Source organism: Sciurus vulgaris, assembly GCF_902686455.1.
Source record: "Sciurus vulgaris genome assembly, chromosome: 7".
Classification (NCBI taxonomy): domain Eukaryota; kingdom Metazoa; phylum Chordata; class Mammalia; order Rodentia; family Sciuridae; genus Sciurus; species Sciurus vulgaris.
The window spans coordinates 108038574-108059889 of record NC_136467.1 but is presented as its reverse complement, the minus strand read 5'-3'; the positions used below and the strand labels follow the sequence as shown (position 1 = coordinate 108059889).

At 35.9% G+C, this 21316-nt stretch overlaps 1 protein-coding gene across 1 annotated transcript in view; it reads right to left on the bottom strand.

The window, feature by feature from the left end:
* Positions 1-11945: 11945 nt before the first annotated feature.
* CRISP1 (cysteine rich secretory protein 1) overlaps positions 11946-21316 on the bottom strand; it is an 84988-nt gene continuing 75617 nt past the window's right edge. Inside the window, exon 8 of the mRNA XM_079147166.1 lies at positions 11946-13026. Coding sequence (XP_079003292.1) covers positions 12839-13026 — 188 coding nt within the window. The 3' untranslated portion in view covers positions 11946-12838. The remainder of the gene's footprint in view (positions 13027-21316) is intronic.

The window sequence follows — 21316 nt, the reverse complement described above, 5'->3', positions numbered from 1 at the left end:
ATAAAATAGAAGAGGAAGGAACCCTTCCAAACTCATTCTATGAAGCCAATATCACCCTGATACCTAAACCAGACAGAGACACTTCGAGGAAAGAAAACTTCAGACCAATATCCTTAATGAACATCGATGCAAAAATTCTCAATAAAATTTTAGCAAATCGCATACAAAAACATATTAAAAAGATAGTGCACCATGATCAAGTGGGTTTCATTCCAGGGATGCAAGGTTGGTTCAACATCAGGAAATCAATAAATGTCATTCACCATATCAATAGACTTAAAGTCAAGAATCACATGATTATTTCAATAGATGCAGAAAAAGCATTTGATAAAATACAGCACCCCTTCATGCTCAAAACACTAGAAAAAATAGGGATAGTGGGAACATTCCTTAACATTGTAAAGGCCATCTATGCTAAGCCCATGGCTAATATCATTCTAAATGGTAAAAAACTGAAAGCATTCCCCCTAAAAACTGGAACAAGACAGGGACGCACTCTTTCACCACTTCTATTCAATATTGTCCTTGAAACTCTAGCCAGAGCAATTAGACAGACCAAAGAAATTAAAGGGATACGAATAGGAAAAGAAGAACTCAAACTATCCCTATTTGCTGATGATATGATTATATACTTAGAGGAACCAGGAAATTCCACCAGAAAACTGTTAGAACTCATAAGTGAATTCAGTGAAGTAGCGGGATATAAGATCAATGCACATAAATCTAATGCATTTTTATACATAAGTGATGAATCTTTGGAAAGAATAATTATGAAAACTACCCCATTCACGATAGCCTCGAAAAAAATAAAATACTTGGGAATCAATCTCACAAAAGAAGTGAAAGACCTCTACAATGAGAACTACAGAACACTAAAGAAAGAAATTAAAGAAAACCTTAGAAGATTTAAAGATCTCCCATGTTCTTGGATAGGAAGAATTAATATTGTCAAAATGGCCATACTACCTAAAGTGCTATACAGATTCAATGCAATTCCAATTAAAATCCCAACGACCTACCTTATAGAAATAGAGCAAGCAATTATGAAATTCATCTGGAAGAATAAGAAACCCAGAATAGCTAAAGCAATCCTTAGCGGGAAGAGTGAAGCAGGGGGTATCGCAATACCAGAACTTCAACTCTATTACAAAGCAATAGTAACAAAAACGGCATGGTATTGGTACCAAAATAGAAAGGTAGATCAATGGTACAGAATAGAGGACATGGACACAAACCCAAATAAATACAATTTTCTCATACTAGACAAAGGTGCCAAAAATATGCAATGGAGAAAAGATAGCCTCTTCAACAAATGGTGCTGGGAGAATTGGAAATCCATATGCAACAGAATGAAACTAAACCCATATCTCTCACCATGCACGAAACTAAACTCAAAATGGATCAAGGACCTCAGAATCAGACCAGAGACCCTGCATCTTATAGAAGAAAAAGTAGGTCCAGATCTTCAACATGTCGGTTTAGGACCAGACTTCCACAACAGGACTCCCATAACACAAGAAATAAAAGCAAGAATCAATAACTGGGATAGATTCAAACTAAAAAGCGTTCTCTCAGCAAAGGAAACTATCAACAAGGCGAAGAAAGAGCCTACAGAGTGGGAGAAAATCTTTGCCAATCATACTTTAGATAGAGCACTAATCTCCAGAATCTATAAAGAACTCAAAAAACTCTACACCAAGAATACAAATAATCCAATCGACAAATGGGCTAAGGAAATGAATAGACACTTCATAGAAGAAGATCTACAAACAATCAACAAACATATGGAAAAATGTTCAACATCTCTAGTAATAAGAGAAATGCAAATCAAACCGCCCTAAGATTTCATCTCACTCCAATTAGAATGGTGATTATCAAGAATACAAGCAACAACAGATGTTGGCGAGGATGTGGGAGAAAGGTACACTCATACATTGCTGGTGGGGTTGCAAATTACTGCAGCCACTCTGGAAAGCAGTATTGAGATTCCTTAGAAAACTTGGAATGGACCCACCATTTGACCCAGCTATCCCACTCCTTGGCCTACCCAAGGACTTAAAGGACTTAAAATACCCAAAAGACTTAAAATCAGCATACTACAGAGATACAGCCACATCAATGTTCATAGCTGCTCAATTCACCATAGCCAGATTATGGAACCAACCCAGATGTCCTTCAGTTGGTGAATGGATAAAGAAACTGTGGTATATATATACAATGGAATATTATTCAGGCATAAAGAATGATAAAATTATGGCTTTTGCAGGCAAATGGATGAAATTGGAGAATATCATGCTAAGTGAGATAAGCCAATCTCAAAAAACCAAAGGACGAATGATATCGCTAATAAGTGGATGATGACGACACATAAATGGGGGGAGGGAGGGGTTAGTGTTAGGGTTAGAGTTAGGGTTAGGGAGGGGGGCAAGAATGAAGGAAGGAAGGACTGTATAGAGGGAAAAGAGGGGTGGGAGGGATGGTGGGAAGGGGAAAAACAGAATGAATCAAACAACATTACCCTATGTAAATTTATGATTACACAAATGGTACGCCTTTACGCCATGTACAGAGAAACAACATGTATCCCATTTGTTTACAATAAAAAAAAGAGTAAAAAAAAATAATGAGTCCTAATTAGCTTCCAGTGAAACTTATAATTGAGTCTCTAAAGAACATTATTAATCATCATGACAAGTTAAGCCCTGCACCTTATTTTATACCTTATAATTATTATTATTTTCCTAGGCTTTGAACAGTACACTAAGCAGAATGGTAATAACAGGAAAACACAGTATCTTTTGTTTCAGAATACATAAGCTACTATGTTCAAAGTGCTATATTTCTGGTTAAACTATACTTATTCTTTTTCTACGACACCTACTAAAACAAAGAGTTCTTACAAGTACCCTGAATTAGCAATTCAATAAAACAAATTGCATCGATGGGACATTTTATGCACTCAGTTGAATGAATCAGTTATTCATCAAGTATTCATGGAGTACCTACATTACATTCAATATAAATACTATAAGGAATGTAAAAAATATTTCAGTTGCTGAGGAGATAAACTGCCATATGAAAAAAAAATGTAGAATAATGTATGAATTCATATGATTGGTGATGATATGGTGTACCCATGACGATTGTTATAAGAAGTCAAGAAAATGCATACATTTGTGGGCAAATAAAAGATGTATACAAAAATAAAATTAAAGATGAGTTGGTATTAGTGAATGAAAAAACTTTGGGCCTTAATAAAGTTAACAAATCCAACTTGGATTTTGTATCTTCATTTCCTCTGGAAAGTTGATACTAATGGAAAGTGACCCTTTCCAGCTTCTTTAGAGGTATCCTTAGAAGAGAGATTGTTTCTGGTACATGAAACTTCTATTACTAAATCCTAGGCCACTGAGCTGAAAACATGTGAGCTTGCTTGTATAATTACCTGATTCCAGTGTGTCTTAATCTAATAGAAACATCATCTCTCTTGGTTTATTCTAAGTATTAAATAATTCTTCTTATTTGTTTATTTAGTAACTTCAGTCTATGACAATTCCTTTTTCAATAAAATATTTACATTAGTTAAAATTGCCTTGATGGGATAATTTTGTACTGGGGCAGAAATGATACCAACATTTCATAAATTTTCAAAATTATAGTTGTGTTATTTCTCAGTGTTTTACAACAAAGTTTTAAAATGTGAGTACTAAACCAACGCTGGAAAGAGTGATGTATTAGGACATGTGAGGAGGAAGTTTATAGGTTGAGAATACTGTGAGCAGTTAAAAAGATGAACAGCATAATTTATAATGATGACACATTTCACCTTTGCCAATGAACAGAGTAGTAAGTACTCAAGATATCTACAATAATTTCAATCTATGGAAATCAACTAGTGGGGAGTTCAATGGATGAATGCCATGAGAGTTATACATATAAAATAAAATATTTTACTAAACACTCTGCATATATGTCATTTTACATAGCTTCCTTGCCTATGACTAGTTACTCCAAAAAATCAAATGTTAATTTTTTAAAGTCATTGATATATTTAAGAAGTTGAAATTTTTTGAGTTAGTACATACTGTGGTAAAATTTTTTTTAACTAAGTTACAAGCCTTTTACAAGTATTTGCTCATCTACATTTCTATTCTTACCTACCTCTGCTTACATCTCAAAATTTTGGACCTCATTTGAAGATGTTTGATGTTTACAAGTTTTGGGTTATTTGTGCAAAAAAAAAAAAAAAAAAAAAAGTATGTTAGCAAATCATTTTGTTTTTACAGTAACATAACTTTGTTCTATTCATAGCTATGAATAAAAATCTTATCAAGATAAACAGTGGAAATATGGTGATGTCATTATAGCTATTAATATGCTGGTTTCTAGCTTTATCTAGGAAATCGAACTTAATATCTCACAGACGAAGATATAAAATCAGATAATTATTTATTTCTAACAAGTAACTCTTTATCCTTGAAGATACTGAGGAAGACAAATACTCAAGCTGAGTAGCCAGCTGGGAGAGAGAGAATAGCTTGGTCATCCTCTCTCCTGTTCATTAGTGTATATAGGTGCCCTGTTACTCAGAACGGTCTCCTCTAAAGAAATTCATAGGTCATAACAATCAAATATTTCATAAAGACTTCCACAATTATGTATTCTTTTTTAATAGTTTAATTTTATCATTTTAATTTTTGAATAATTGTAAAAAATGTTCCCAGCTATCCCACTCCTTGGCCTATACCCAAAGGACTTAAAATCTGCACACTACAGAGATACAGCCACATCAATGTTCATAGCTGCTCAATTCACAATAGCCAGACTGTGGAACCAACCTAGATGCCCTTCAATTGATGAGTGGATAAAGAAACTGTGGTATATATATACAATGGAATATTACTCAGCCATAAAGAATGATAAAATTATGGCATTTGCAGGCAAATGGATGAAATTGGAGAATATCATGCTAAGTGAGATAAGCCAATCTCAAAAAGCCAAAGGACGAATGATATCGCTAATAAGTGGAGGATGACACATAATGGGGGGGAGGGAAGGGTTAGTGTTAGGGTTAGAGTTAGGGTTAGGGAGGGGGGCAAGTATGGAGGAAGGAAGTACTGTATAGAGGGTAAAGAGGGGTGGGAGGGGTGGGGGGAAGGGAAAAAATAACAGAATGAATCAAACAACATTACTCTATGTAAATTTATGATTACACAAATGGTATGCCTTTACGCCATGGACAAACAGAGAAACAACATGTATCCCATTTGTTTACAATAAAAAAAAAAAAATGTTCCCAATTATTTTTTCAGTTATTGATGTAAAGATTTTCAGTCAATTCTGATGTTTGAGAATTTTTTTAGTGTAAAAAAATGGGATACATGTTGTTTCTCTATTTGTACATGGAGTCAAGGCATACCATTTGTGTAATCATAAATTTACATAGGGCAATGTTATTTGATTCATTCTGTTATTTTTCCCTTCCCCCCACCCCTCCCACCCCTCTTTTCCCTCTATACAGTGCTTCCTTCCTCCATTCTTACCACCCTCCTTATCCCTAACCCTAAACCTAACCCTAACCCTTACACTAACTCCTCCTACCCCCCATTATATGTCCTCATCCACTTATCAGCGAGATCATTCATCCTTTAGTGTTTTGATATTGGCTTATCTCACTTACCATGATATTCTCCAATTTTATCCATTTGCCTGCAAATGCCATAATTTTATCATTCTTCATGGCTGAGTAATATTCCATTGTATATACATGCCACAGTTTCTTTATCCATTCATCAACTGACGGGCATCTAAGTTGGTTCCACAATCTGGCTATGGTGAATTGAGCAGCTATGAATATTGATGTGGCTGTATCTCTGTAGTATGCTGATTTTAAGTCCTTTGGGTATAGGCCAAGGAGTGGGATAGCTGGGTCAAATGGTGGTTCCATTCCAAGCTTTCTGAGGAATCTCCACACTGTTTTCCAGAGTGGCTGCACTAATTTGCAGCCCCACCAGCAATGTATGAGTGTACCTTTTTCCCCACATCCTCGCCAACACCTATAGTTGCTTGTGTTCTTGATAATCGCCATTCTAAATGGGGTGAGATGGAATCTTAGGGTAGTTTTGATTTGCATTTCTCTTATTACTAGAGATGTTGAACATTTTTTCATATATCTGTTGATTGCTTGTACATCTTCTTCTGTGAGTGTTTGTTCATTTCCTTAGCCCTTTTGTTGATTGAATTATTTGTATTCTTGGTGTAGAGTTTTTTGAGTTCTTTATAGATTCTGGAAATTAGTGCTCTATCTGAAGTATAAGTGGCAAAGATATTCTCCCACTATGTAGGCTCTCTCTTCACATTACTGATAATTTCCTTGCTGAGAGAAAGCTTTTTAGTTTGAATCTATCCCAGTTGTTGATTCTTGCTTTTATTTCTTGTGCTATGGGAGTCCTGTTAAGGAAGTCTGATCCTAAGCCAACAAGTTGAAAGTTTGGACCTACTTTTTCTTCTATAAGATGCAGGGTCTCTGGTCTGATTCTGAGGTCCTTGATCCATTTTGAGTTGAGTTTTGTGCAGGGTGAGAGATAGGGGTTTAATTTCATTCTGTTGCATATGGTTTTCCAGTTTTCCCAGCACCATTTGTTGAAGAGGCTATCTTTTCTCCATTGCATATTTTTGGCCCCTTTGTCTAGTATGAGAAAATTGTATTTATTTGGGTTTGTGTCCATGTCCTCTATTCAGTACCATTGATCTACCTGTCTATTTTGGTACCAATACCATGCCTTTTTTGTTACTATTGCTTTGTAATAGAGTTGAAGATCTGGTATTGCGATACCCCCTGCTTCGCTCTTTCTACTGAGGATTGCTTTAGCTATTCTGGGTTTTTTATTCTTCCAGATGAATTTCATAGTTGCTTGCTCTATTTCTGTAAGGTACATCATTGGGATTTTAATATGACATCTATGATGAATTTCAGAGGAACTCAGAAAATCTAAGTGGGCTGTAGAGTAGTTCACCCATTAACTTATTGGTGCTGCAAGTTTTCCTACGAGACCACAAAACTGTTCAGAAGCTCATTGGCAGTAGACTAGTGTAGTATGCCTTGACTGGGCAATAGACCAAATAATTGTTTTTTAAATTCATGTTTGTCCTTTGATTATAGCTAGTTAAGTCACCCATTTAACTGGTTGTTGTCAGAGTGTTTGAAAGCAGGTGTTTCATAAAAATAAAATTTCAAATCAGATAATGTGGAAAATGTTACAAAACAAGAAACTTTTCTATTCAGTGTGAAAGTTGCAGACAATTGACTTTTTTGTTCTTAAAAAAATCAGGAAATTTCTGGAGTAATATTTTATCAAGGGGTGATTCTCTTTGTTGACACAAAAATAATACAGGCCACTTTTTTTTGTCACTTCTGCCTGAGAAGCTCCACTATTTATCTCAATGTTATCCCTTTTGATTTGTTAACTACTAGTCATTCCAACTGGAATCTAAGGGTAAGGTAGAGAGTGTTAGGCTGCAACAAATAGGCTTTTCCAAGGAATTCTATTATTTAAAAGTCTGAAATATCTTAAGAACTCTAGAGCCTCCTTCATTGTTTCAACCAGGGACATTCTATGTTTCTCCTTTCCCCTATCTGGACCTTTTAATATGTGTACCATTTTATATCATTATATGTTTTTATTATTCACATTAATATTATCCACCAGTTATTAAAAATGACAATTGGCTGGTTGCCACTGCTCTATCCCTTCAAGTTCCCCTTGTTCTACCTCAAAACCATTTTGGCCCTTGCTTTCAGGGTCCACATGGACTTTTCCTCAATAGGCAACAGATAAATCTGAGTTTTGCACAGCAGTGCCCTCCTGAACACAGCTACAGTGCTATGCTTTAGAAATGTTCTAATCAAGCCTGGAGCAGTGGCATATGCCTGTAATCCTCGATGGCTGGGAAGGCTAAGGCAGAAGGATTGCAAGTTCAAAACCAGTCTCTGCAAAGTGGCGAGTGAGGCCTTAAGCAATTTAGTGAAAACCTCTCTCTAAATAAGTGAATACATACATATATATATATATATATTGGCTGGGATATGGCTCAGTGGGTAAGTGCTCCTGGGTTCAAACCCCAGTACCAAAGAAAGAAAGAAATGTTCTAATCATCGAAATTTCTATTGTATTGTTTATGATAGTTTTTTAATATTTATCCTGAGAAAAAAAATCTTTGTGGAGAAAGCAAATGCATTACACTTTAGGTATTTCTGATCTTTTCTAGTCTACGGTCCAGTCCCTCCCAATTTCTTCTCCTGTGCCTCCTTGCTTTTGCATCTGGTTCCTGGACAACTCTGTCCTTAATTCTTTCTCCTAAACTCTGAATTTTAGCTTATAACTCAGTTTAATTAATACCTTTTACAATGGCCTTCCACAGCTCGTTTTAGGAAGATTTGAGGTCTTTTCCTATGCTGATGTCCATTTTGTATACATGTGCAAATCCATATTTTTAAATGTGACTTTTTAAACTTATTCATCTCCCTTCTAGTCAGCAATATATTTGACCCTCAGACACATGTATTTGCTTTTGCATGTATTTCTGGACCTTAGAACTTATCTTGAATGCATATTTAGTATGTAGGTAAAGAAAAATTATTTGAAAAATCATGAAGGAAAAAAACTTGGATATGATTAAAAAGATGTAGTTCATGAATGTGATACACTTTGAGCTGACTTTGAAGGAAATAATGGACATGGGAGAATGGAGATGAGGTTGATTCATATTCCCACTGAAGGCAATAATAAAAGAAAACAGGAAGAAAAATGAGGATATTGGTGGTTGGAGAAGGACAATACTGATTTAGTAAGGGGAAGGAGATATAAGGAAGAGAATTATTCCTATAACTTTTATTTTTCTGTTTTAGTTCAAGAATTTGCAGCTTCATTATTGAAACAACTAAATCCCAGATTTTACTTACTCAAAATAACCCTGGGTATTTAACAATTGACTTCTTGTTCTTTGCTGGGCTTGGTTCCAACTCCACACAATATCACCATCTGTACCTCAGAAAGATGCAAATTCACACTGAGGACTCATAATCCTTCTGTGAATGCACCTTCTCTCAGCTCTTCTTGTTCTCTCAAAGGTCAACTGATGACTGCTTTGGCCTCCAGATTCATTGTCCCTTAAGCAGGTAGTTCTTTGCCAAATATTAACTCCCTTTAAGTAAAGGTCCAAGAAATAAAGAAATCCATTTAGTGATTTATCTGGATGTTGCTACAGCTGGATTTTTTACTTGCTTTTTGATATGTGACCTTTTTATGTTTGCTTAATAATTTACTGATATACAAAGGTCACAATATAAGGACACAATATAAGCCAATCCTTTTGGTTTTGACAATAATTTTTCATCCCCAATCAAGGATATGTCTCATTTGCCTTTAATATGTAGCTTATATGTCTGTCATTTTAAAGTTAATAATTATCTATGACTCAGAGTAAGAAAAATCTAGTTTTCATCAGAGTATTAAATTCCTGTTTGGAATTTTAATATTGATTTCAAGGTACACAAAAATAAATGTAACACAATTTCATTTCATTGTAATTTTAAACCAAGAGCAAAATTTTGACACGCCTGAGTTCACAAATTTTATAAATGTAATTATAGATTTATACACATTGATCACATTGTGAGATGTTAAATCATGTTATTTACTGAAGTTACATTGTTCTTTGAAAATTGCCACTATTTATGAGGTAAAGAATCTTCTCTTCTGCCTGGTGGAGAGCTGTTTAAGATATAATGACCATATGCTTTTCTCCAGGATTCAAAATTGTCTTGTCTTGGGTTGGTTTCAGATGTTCTTGGTTATTTATTCACATGCTGCTACTTCTTGAAGGGGTCTCTGAGCTCAGGGAAAGTCTTGAAAAGACAATTTTACTTCTACATGGATGGTTATCAAGATTTGTTAAGAGCCAGCCTCCAACTCACTCATGGTGCCTCATCATTGATAGCCTCATCTGTTTTGTAGACTTTCCTCCTATCAACTTCACTCTCCAGAATGTTTTTTTCTACCCATAGCACCTTGTATTACTCAAGTAAATGATACCTGTCCTTCCTGATGACAATGTTCCAAACACACTGCTTCCTAACATTTCTAGGTCAAAGTTCATTCCCCTCCAGGAACTTCATATGCTCTGGACTCTGCCTGAATTGTTCTGACCCTGACTCCATAGTTTCATGGTTGGCTTCTGCATATCTATTTAGCATCCTTTAAATTCTTTCAGGTTGTAGCTCAATTATTACAGTTTTAAAAAGAGACCTTTCCTGGCTCCCCAAGATTGTATTACACATAAAGTTTCTTTACACTTATTTGTTGAATAAATGACTAGAAGAGCCTGACATTAAATATGCCAAATTTGAGGAAATGCAAAAATATTGAAATTACTGGAAATATATGTATAGATAAGATCAGAAGGTCAGAAATATATATCACTAATGTTTGCTTAGCACTTTACAGTTTAAAAAGTAATTTCACATATCTTATATGGCAAAAATTTTATCTTTGTTATATAAAATTGTTACTATATCTATTCTGCAGGGTTAGAAAGATCAATGCCTCAAGATCATAGAATCAATAAATAGGAGAAATTTGAAATATAATATCCAAATTTGATGTTTTTTCCTCTACCATATGCTCTATGATATGTTGGAGTCCCCTGGCTTAAATGTGAAATTGGTACTAATACATTTTCCACACAAAATTCCAGCAACATTATAATTGTGATAATTATCACAAGTTGAATGCTTTGATGGATATTCAAATTTTCTGCTACAGGAAACAAAAACCACTTACTTGCACAGAGATTGCCAGTTCTCTACTTTAGTTTTCTCTTCTGGGATAACTATGGTACATATTTCATAGAGTGGTTATAAGAATTAAATTTATATGTGTGTGTGTATATATATATATAAAGTATGTATATATAATATATAAATATGTGTGTGTATATATATGTATATATATATATATATATAAAAAACATTGTCCATCACAAAGTATTGCTTGGAATATGAAAACTTCTATTATTATCATTGTGGTAAGTAGTACTTAACATGATTACTAAAGACATTCTCTCCTCTCAACAGAACACTAAAAATACGAAATACATGAATTTTTATCTATAATTAATTTTGGGAGAACTTTCATAATAAGTTGCTGGAAGGTGTGTTCCTCCTTTAGTACACCTTGGTTAAAGTTGACTTCAGCCTTAACAATTTTCTTCTGAGGTCCCAGCTAGGCTTAAACAGGAATTTTTAGAATGAACATATCATGATTGAATATGAATTTAATCCACGACCATAAGTTACAAAAGAAGAATGTTTACTGTGCAGTAAATGCATTGAAACTTAAGTGGATGCATAACATTTCAATGATTAAATAAGCATTAAGTATCATCTGATTTCTAATCCAACTCTTTAATAAGAATAAACACAAAGTCCTTTATATACCCTTGTATTAATTGTGGACACTAGAAATTTCTTGCATTATTTGATACTATACATTGTTTTAAACTCTTCAGGATTTGCTTTTGTGGGAATTTCTTTTATTTTCTTTCTCTATTGTTCCACAGTAGATTTCACTCACTGATTTGTCATATATGCAAATTATATGTTGAATATAGGGATCCCCAAACAGGAGATTAGAGTCTAATAGATGTACTATGTAGATGTCAATGTTGTATCTAGTAGAGAGTCCTTGGTCAATTTCTAAGACCTGAATCCATTTACAAAGGAATCGATGGCACTCCTGATATGAAGTCAAGAGTTATGATTACATTTACCTTAAAGGCATCAAAATCAGAAATTTCTTCCCATTCTCTGATTTCTCCTGAAATCTTCAGTAAGATTGCCAAAATTAGAAGTAATATCTCCTTACTTTTAGTCTGATATAGTTGTTCTTGACCCTCCCTGACTTAGTGCTTCCTTCTTCCAAAACCCCCCTTTTTTTAATTCAGAAAATAATTTTAGGAATAATATATCCTTGACTTTCCTTAGAGATTGCAGACCTTTAAAAACTGCTTTTGGCAGACTCCCTTTCTAGTTATGTCTATTTAATTTACCTAAAACCAGCAGGGAAGTACCTTTCAGTGGCTCAATATAATTTAATCTTTGGAAAAAATACCACACTGAATTAATCGTTCACCAGGCAGCCCACATAGAACTGAGGTGCCAGTACAGACTTGAGGCACCTGATAGTTTCAATGATGATGCTTCGAGGGATATTTACACCCTGTGTGAGGATTAGGTATGTGAGTGAGGAAAAGCAGAGACTAGGCTCACGGAGTCCTGGACTCATGTTAGAGCACATTTCTGGGACAGCACTACTGACCCCAGCCTATCAGAAGGGACACTTTCAAGGAAGTTACTCCAAAGAACAAGAGTCCCCTGTCTCCCATGTCTCCCAGGTACCGGGGCAGCCACCATGATTGAATACTCTGTGGAGAATTCTAAACACATTTTTTTAGAAAATTGATTTTAATAATGGCCGAACATAATACAATGGAGAAAGAAAATGGAAGCAGTTCATAAATAAATTAAATATATTTCATACATCTACAATAGAATATTTAGTGAAATCACCAGATATTTTCAGTCTCTCACAGTGAATAGATTTGTGCTTAAGGAAAAATAGTGTCCTGAATTATTCTGTACAGTGTAGGAAAATGAGAATAGAGGTATGAATAGAACCTTGAAAATCATAATTATAACATTAAAAAAATCACTCATTTGTATGTGATAAGAAAAAGGGAAATAGCTTTAACTGAATTGGGGATTACATGGCAGGGCAAGTTAAAGATTGATACATTGAAAAGAAGAAAGTAAGAATTTGCAAATGAGCTTTATACATGCATTGTTAAAAGGATTCCTTGACATGAGTCTCTGAGAGTCACTGGACTTCGAAGTGATTTCTCTGAGAATTTCCAAGTCTTCTTCCTGTGGCTGGAACTCACTGGGGTCCACAGTGCTGTTCAGAAGAACTTATAATCAAAAAAATGAGAGATTACTCCCTATTTATGAGCTATCAAAATGGATAAATGCATTCTATTGTCATGTACAACTAATTGGAACAAATAAAGTAAAATAATTTTTTTAAAAAGAAGAGCGTGTCCATGTTCAACCAGCTTCGTATGGTCACTAACACCCATCTCTCCCTTTAGGTTGCTTCCCAAACCTGAATATGTGGGATGAAATTTATATGCGTAAGGATCATAATAACGCCTTCAGTTTCTAATATTTAAAATAACTTTGGAGAAACAGTCTACAAGAGGCAATGGTGGACCATAGGGCAAGTTGAAAACATAAATAGCAACTTGTTTGGCTGTAGAGGAAGAGCAGAATAGGCTGTTGAGAACTGTATGAAAATAAGATTGCAAATGGTTCTTAATTCCAGAGAGTTTTCCTGTGCTGTGTGGTATGTAAATTGGAAGGGGATGGAGATTTGAAAGTACAGAGAATACGGTAAAAAGTTACAAATATATGATAATTTTCTTGCTCAATGTGTCGAGTAGACAGAAGGATTAAAGTATGTGTAGAGAGATGTCTGATTACAGGTTAATTGACTGTATAATTTCTTAACTTCCTTTCAATCCCTGAGCTTAATTGGGAACTGATTAGTTTCATATTACTAGTATATATTGCTTATTTCGTGTTTGAAAATATGTGTGCATTATTTTTGTAATCAGAATAGTGTTTTCTTTGCTAGCTTCTTTCACCCACATGAAAATGTTTTTAAAGACCAGTGAGAGAGCACAAAAAAGAAATCAAGAATCTTTCATCAGGAAATGATCATATTAAGACACTAATTATTCTACTTATTGAATAATAGCTTTTAAAATTTCTGTGGGGAAATAGATAAAACTAACTGTGCAAGGCAGTCTAAAGTTCTTTGTCCAGGGTGAACATGGCTCTGGTATCATTGTTGTCCCCTTGTTGAGGATGTCCTTCAGTCTGAAAGTCCATGTTTTTGATGTCCAAGGACAGAGATGCGTTATGTCACAGCTCTAAGGGGAGAGGGGTGACACCAACTCGTCATCCGTAATTATTCTTTTTAAGCTCCCAGCTTATTGGATGGAGACTACTAACACCAAAGAAACCTGCTTTTTCCCACCTAATCCATTCAGAGTCTCATGCTAATCATCTACTGGAACACCCTGACAGACATACTCAACATAATGCTTTTCTAGGTTTCTAGATATTCCTTAATCAAGTCAAGTTGATACCAAAATCTAACCATCACTGACCTCAGAGCTTTCCAAATAAAACATGTAAGAAATAATAGTTTATGTCCATTTTTACATAATAATGTCTCAGAGGACCTTCAACTTTTTATGTGAGAATCCTTATTTTGTCTCTTATTGACCAGTTCTGTGAGCCATACTATTCCAATGCTTTGCTATATAAAAACACAAATTTGGGAGCTGCTTTATAGTTCAGTGATAAAATGCTCACATTTTACTTGGGGATTGATCTCCAGCAAACTCTCTCAGTTACAAGAAAAATAAAATCCTTAAAGAGGTACAGAATGTTTATGTTTTTTCTTTTATCAGTTGTATTTGAACATGCTTTATAGAATTTTCAGTCTCATCAGAGTAGCACTAAGACTGTTTTGTTTGTTAAGTAATGTTCTCTACCATCTTTCCATCATTTCTGTATTTAAAATTTTATAGATAAGTGGTTTGTTAACTTTCTCTAATACACATGTGACCATAATCACATGTAGGGAAAATACATGGATGACATTATTTTCATTACATTGTTTTTTCCAAACTGGCATGTCACTCAGGTCTGCATGAACACTCTTAAGGGAGATGTGGGTCCAAGTATTTTTAAAGGAATTGTGTGTGTGCCTATTTCCTAAAATTGATTAGCCAGAGAATGTTGTTGTAGAATTTTACTTGTTTACTTGTTTCTTTTTTATTTTGTTTTAGTTTTGTTTTTCTGCAGATTTTATATTGATTAAAACTTTGTACTGATATTCCTTCTTATTCACTTGAGATGACATGCTTTCCTTTTTAGAAAGGAAAAGCACCTTTAGAAAACGGTACATGAATCATGAATTGCCTCCAGAGAGAAAACCCTCAATAAAAGGACAATTTGAATAATTACTGTAAGAGGGAGGAAATTTCCTAATTAAATTACAATTGCCATGATAGGCCTTCAAGTCTGTTCTTGTCATATTCATATTCCTATAAGAGCAGGTCATAGTCACTTCCTTAAATAGCTGGAAAGAAAAGCAGACCAAATTAAAATGTGACAGAAGCAATGAGATCAATGGAGGACATCAAACAATTCAACCCAAATTGCAGACAGAAAGCCTCGGTGGGCATGGCAGTCATTTTATGGAGCCCACAAATGGCCAGCTGTTCAAGAAGAACTTAAATTAACATGGTGTCTTCCCACCTCCAGATAGTAACAAATAAAACCAGAGGGAGTATCTCTGCAGTGGGATGTCTCAATAACGTATCCAGAAGGAACTTATAAAGCGAATACTACTAGATAAAAGTTGCTGAAACTCCCTGCCCCTCAGCATGAACAAGGGGAGTAGGCTGGAGCAGACCTGCCTTGGGAAGTGCTAGCTTAACCCAGCATTCTGTGCAGCCTACAGAAGAACCCCAGCAGAGATGGACTGGATTCCCACAATTCACAGCTGTGGAAGTCAGAGCTCAGATTAAGGCAAGGCAGTCGCAGTTCCAGGCAGTGGTAAGGGAAGGCACCCATGATTCCCAGCCGTTGCTAATAGCCTGGACATGAGCAGGATGACTGTCTTTCTTTCAGGTAATGAAGAGGGATGGTGCCCAGATTCATGGCTACCGCTAGCATGCATTTGGTCACAGGCTGGATGGTCTCTGTCCCCAGCAGTAGAGGGGGATGGCACCTGAAGTTAGTGGCAGCAGGGAGCAGGAGCTTGGACAGGAGCAGATTGCTCTCTCTGTCTCAGTCAATGAAGGGGAGTAGTGACCACCGTTTGCAACCTAGGGTAGTGGAAACTAGAACCCAGGTCAACTGACTCAGCCTCTTTACCAGGTAGCAGAGGAGACAGTGCCCAGTGCTCTGTGTTGAAAAGGGAGACACTTCTGCATCACAAACCACCCACTGAGAACCCACAACCATGGGTCCTGTGTTTGCAGACAGAAATCAGGTTCTTTGCCTCTCTAAAAAGGACCCTTGGAGGGGAGCCACTGAGCACTGACCATTGGCAGTCAGAGTCACAGAACAAAGCCCTGCATCCTGAGCACCCCCAACCCCACCCCTGGCACACAATAGAAACAGTCAAATGACATAGCACCACACCCTCAAAGCATTCAGTCTCAGGGCCCTGGGTTGACAGAGAACTAGGGGAGTGGTTCCTGTGCTCCAGCATTTCTGGGGGCATCCAAAGTCAAAGAATGATGGACATCTTCTAAAGATTCCAAATCCTGATGAAATCCTATGCAAGATTCAATAAAAATTTTCTTCACTAATGACTCTAACACCAACTTCCATCATTCATATACCTATATATCACTCATTTTGATTTGATAGCTGCTACCCTATTATTTGATATTGTGCCTCCAAACCTTTTGGTTATATTTCTTCTAATATTTAAAAACATTAATTAGAATCATTCTCTTTGCTTCCTGATCTCATGTTTACACTTGCTCCTCTCATTTCCCCTCTTTCCCCTCTTGCATTACCTGCTACTACCTCAAATACACACCCCCATTCAATTTAACCTTCTGTTTATATTGGTGTGCATTATTCCTTTCTGTCTTATCTATTTCTTCTTTCTTTTTTTATTTTTTGGCTCCAGGCATTGAACCCAAGGGCACTTAACCACAAAGCAACATCCCCAGCCCTCTTAAAATATTTTATTAGAGACAGGGTCTCCCTGAGTTGCTTAGGACTTCCCTCAGTTGCTGAGGCTGGGTTTGAACATGTGATCCTCTTATCTTAGCCTCTCAAGTCGCTAGGATTATAGATGTGTGCCACTGTGCTGGCTCCTTCCTCCTCCTCCTCCTCCTCCTCCTTTTTAATCCAATTTTTCTTCTCCCCTTTTCAGCCTGTACATAATGTTATAGCAATTTTACTACATTTAATAACTTTTTTCAACCTGTTCTAGAACTTTACTACAAGTTTACACCTGGAATAGGAGAACTGTGGAGAACAATGTTAACAAGATTTTGGTTTTTCAAAAGATTGAAGAATATGTGGCTTGGCTCTGAAGGGGTTTCCAGCCATGGATGAACCTGGAGAACATCATGAAATAAGCCAGACTCAGAAAACCAAGGGTTGAATATTTTCTCTCATATGCATGAGCTAGACTAAAATAATAGCAAAAAGAATGAGAAAAGGTGAAGAATTCCATGAAAATAGAAGAGATCAAAGGAGTAGAAGTAAGGGATTTGGTGGTGGGCAAATAGAATGGATGGTAAAAGGGAATAATAGTAGACTGAATCTGACCAAACTTTCCCATGTACATGTATTAATATAACATAGTGAGTTTCACCTGTGTGTATATCCATAATGCATAAATTATAAAAAAGTAAGAATAAATAGAAGAAAAATCATTGGATTAGAGCAAAATGAATGGGTCAAAAATGGAAACTGAATTGGAGCAAATCATATTTCATGTTTGCATACTTATGTCAAAATGAATCCCAAAATTGTGTATAACCATAGTGAACTAATAAAAAAAGAAGAACAGGAGCCACAAAAAAGAGCAAGTCATAGTACTAGAAACAGATTTTAGCTTGGGTTACAATGTTCTGAATTTTGATATATTGTGCAGTGGAGTTAGTCGGAAGATTATAATTTACAAATAATATTTTTCAGAGTCTGTTTTCAAGTTATTGTCAAAGAATAAATTGATATTGAAGGATAGTCCTCTATGAACAATGGAGAAAATTTTGACAACAAAATATTAAAATCTAAGTGGTAAACTGAATGTCTCCTAATTTTATATAACCATTTGTATAGAAAAATATAAGAATTTATATTTTCAAAGGCTCCTGTGAATTTATTCCTTCTCCATTTTACTACTTTTAGGGCAATGTGTTTGTGGATGCTCTGACTTACTAGTTTCTCGACAGCACATTTTGCATGAATTCAATGAGGAAGAGGTGAAATATTCTGCATTATATCTTTAATGAAAGAAAATGTAAGGGAGTAACTTTTTAAATTTTTGATATTTATTTTCAGTTATTAAATACTATAAATATACACTTAAAATTTGGGCAGAAGCTTCTTGCTCACAGATATGTGACCAAATAAAAATGTCAACCAAAAGAGGCCTAGCTTGTTTATTATTTTCAACAAGGGACACATTTTACATAGTCAATGGAAGCCTGCATCTTCAAACATTGTTAGTGAACCAGCCATCTTTAATTGGTAGTGTTGTGTAAATTTTTTTTTAAGTCAAATTAAAGGTTGTTGAGAATCACAGTCTCTGGGATTGGAGTCCCCTGCATTTCTACTTTACTAGCAAAGCAATGTAATTTCTTTTTCCTTGTTCTCAAAACCAAGTCCTGGTCATTGGATTGGCATCAGGGACAAAGACCAAACCTTCAGTAACAAATTTGGTAGCCCAGGTGGGACCCCAAAATAGCTCCTGCTTCAGCTTTCTTGGGAAGGCCTGGTTTTCCAAGAAACCCCACTTTCATGCTGACGACATAAGGTGTCTGGCAAACTTGTTGAGAGCCAACCCCAGACAGTTAGGAGACAGGGTGGTCCATTGTGGACCACTTTGAAAAAAAGGAAACTGAACTCAGGAAAGTCGTTACAACTTGATGATCTGGTAAGTCTCCCTGGAGTGCATGCTGAGACCCATGATTCCACACACCTGGTTCCTTTTCCTGGGAAAATCTGGTCCCTCTTTGTGGGGACATCTGTGGTGCCACTGGTGTAGGAGTCATGGTTAATTTGTACTCAAGAACCTAGGGATGTTTACTCTCTTTAGGTCTGTCTTAGGTTCTCATCTGTTTTTTGGCTTTGGGTTTATGAATTCCCTCTGTTGTCTGTGTTTTTTTTGTTTGTTTGTTTGTATCTGTTACTGCCCCTTTTAAGACTTGACCAATATTGCATTGATCCTACAGGTAGTGTCTTAGGAAAGATATTAGCTGCTCAACTTAAAGGTCCCCATCTGTTGGTCATGGTTTTAGGGCTCCTCTCTTGTCTCTGAATTTTTGTATAATCTTGCAACTGGAGGTTGGTTTGTTGGAGGTAAAGAAAGTTGAAGAAGGGGACACTTATAGGTAGGTATAAGCCTAAGATAGTGTTTTATGGCAACAATCTAGCTTTTGAATAGCTTTCTGAATTATTACACAATCTTGCAGTTGAGTTGGTCTGTCAAAGGTAAACTAAGTAGAAGAAATTTGTATGTGCAGATCTATCCATTTTAAAGGTTCTCATCTGTCAGCCCTGGTTTTGGTGATCTTCTCTTATCTGTCTGTGGCTTTTGTATCTCTTCCTTGCTCTTTCAGGCATGGGACATGCTCTTTTGTTCTTACTGTAATCTCTTGAGCAGAGAGATGTTGGCCGATTGGACCACCTATGTAAAAGCCTAAGAGAAAGATGGTTTACTGTAACACAATCTGGCCTTGGAATGTTTTTCCTGGAGTACTATACAATCTTGAAGTTGAAGTTGATAAAGTGTATGAAAGAGATTCTGTATGTGTAGTATTTATGCAGTTGCATGATAAAGGGTCTGAATAGTCAGGAACTAATTTGAAGGTGCCAAGAGACACTGCCTCTGGAGTGCAAGGATAGCAGGACCCCAGAAGAAAAGGAAAAGAAGATTTGAATCTTTTAAACCCAGTGCAGGCACTCCCAGCACTCTTTCTCAACCTGGCCCCAGGCAGCCACAGATCATCTCACTGTGGATCAAGAACACCAGCCCTAAACTGGGAAAAAAATGTTCCAGAAAATCTGCCTGGGCTCTAGAAAAATGACCAAAGAGAACTTGGCCTCTGCCTTGCCTTCCAGCCCCTTTTGACCCTGGAGGATTGGGGCTGCTGGCCCCAAAGGATGTGGCAGTAGGTTCCAGCACTGTCAGTGTATGGTTTGGGAACAGGAATAGTCTCCCCTTTTAAGATCTTACAGGACACCCCATTTGGCCAGGGATACTCATCACTGAGGCAAATCAACTCTTGATACAATAATATCCCATCAAACTAAATGCTTGGGGAGACAGGCAGAATAAGTAAGTGCACCCAGAAAAGAAAAGAGACAGAAATTAAGGCCAACCCATGTTTTGTTGGCAGTCTCTGCAAAGGGACTTCAAGGCAGCCTAAAAAAAGGATGGAAAGGGCCTCCTCCATTTAATATCAATGTGCCTGGCATAAGAAAAAGGCTCAAAAGCCTCTGGGTAAAATTGATAGTGGGGAACTCACTTAAATTGATGGCATTTTGATAATGATAAGGAGACAGGTCAGGCTTAAAAGTATCCTGTGCTCCAACCAACCCCTTAAATACAACCTAGGAGAAAAAAGATTAAGGCACACATTTTATATATGGCAGATTGTCTGACCATCTCCTGGAGTTAAATTTATTGTGTAGATTAAGTGCATAGAGAACATTCATAAGGATTGTTTCAGAATATGAATTTAAGGAAGGGTCTGAAACTAGAAAAGAGAAAAAAGAAAGTTAAAGGTATGGAAATATATTTTAGTAGAGAAAATCAGAAGGTAAAAGAAATATTTCTGGATTAGAAAGTATTTTGTCTAATAAAGTAATATTCTTGTGCTAAAGTCCAATATGAAAGAAAGGACAAAAACAATGATGATGTAAACAAGTTGTGGAGGTTTGCAGAAGGTAAATCTCAAAAATTTTGTATTTGTGATTAAATTGGCTATAATTAGTACAATCAGTCAAAGTTATTTGAACTTTAATGTACTGATAATGAAGCAAAGTCTGAAATATTGATTGGTTTTTATCAACATATTTTCTTGTATCTGTTAGGTTTTATTACTTAGGGAAGTTAATTCTTAAAGGAATTAGGATTTGTACCTGTTTTAAAGTCTTTTAAATGATTATTTTGTAACTGGTTAGATAAACAACTATTATTTTAGGTTATAACAATATAGTTAGCACCCTAAGTATATGTGACTAGATGTAAGTATAGGTCGAGAACTATATCTATTTGAGCCTTGTCTAAGTGTTATGTAGTAAGTTCATAAAATGAAAGTTTAGGTTTACTAGCAAGGTAACCAACAACCGCTCTCTTTTATACATTGTATCTAATGTAGAAGGGTCACACTTTCATTTGAAGACCTGTCATATTTGTTTGTTTTG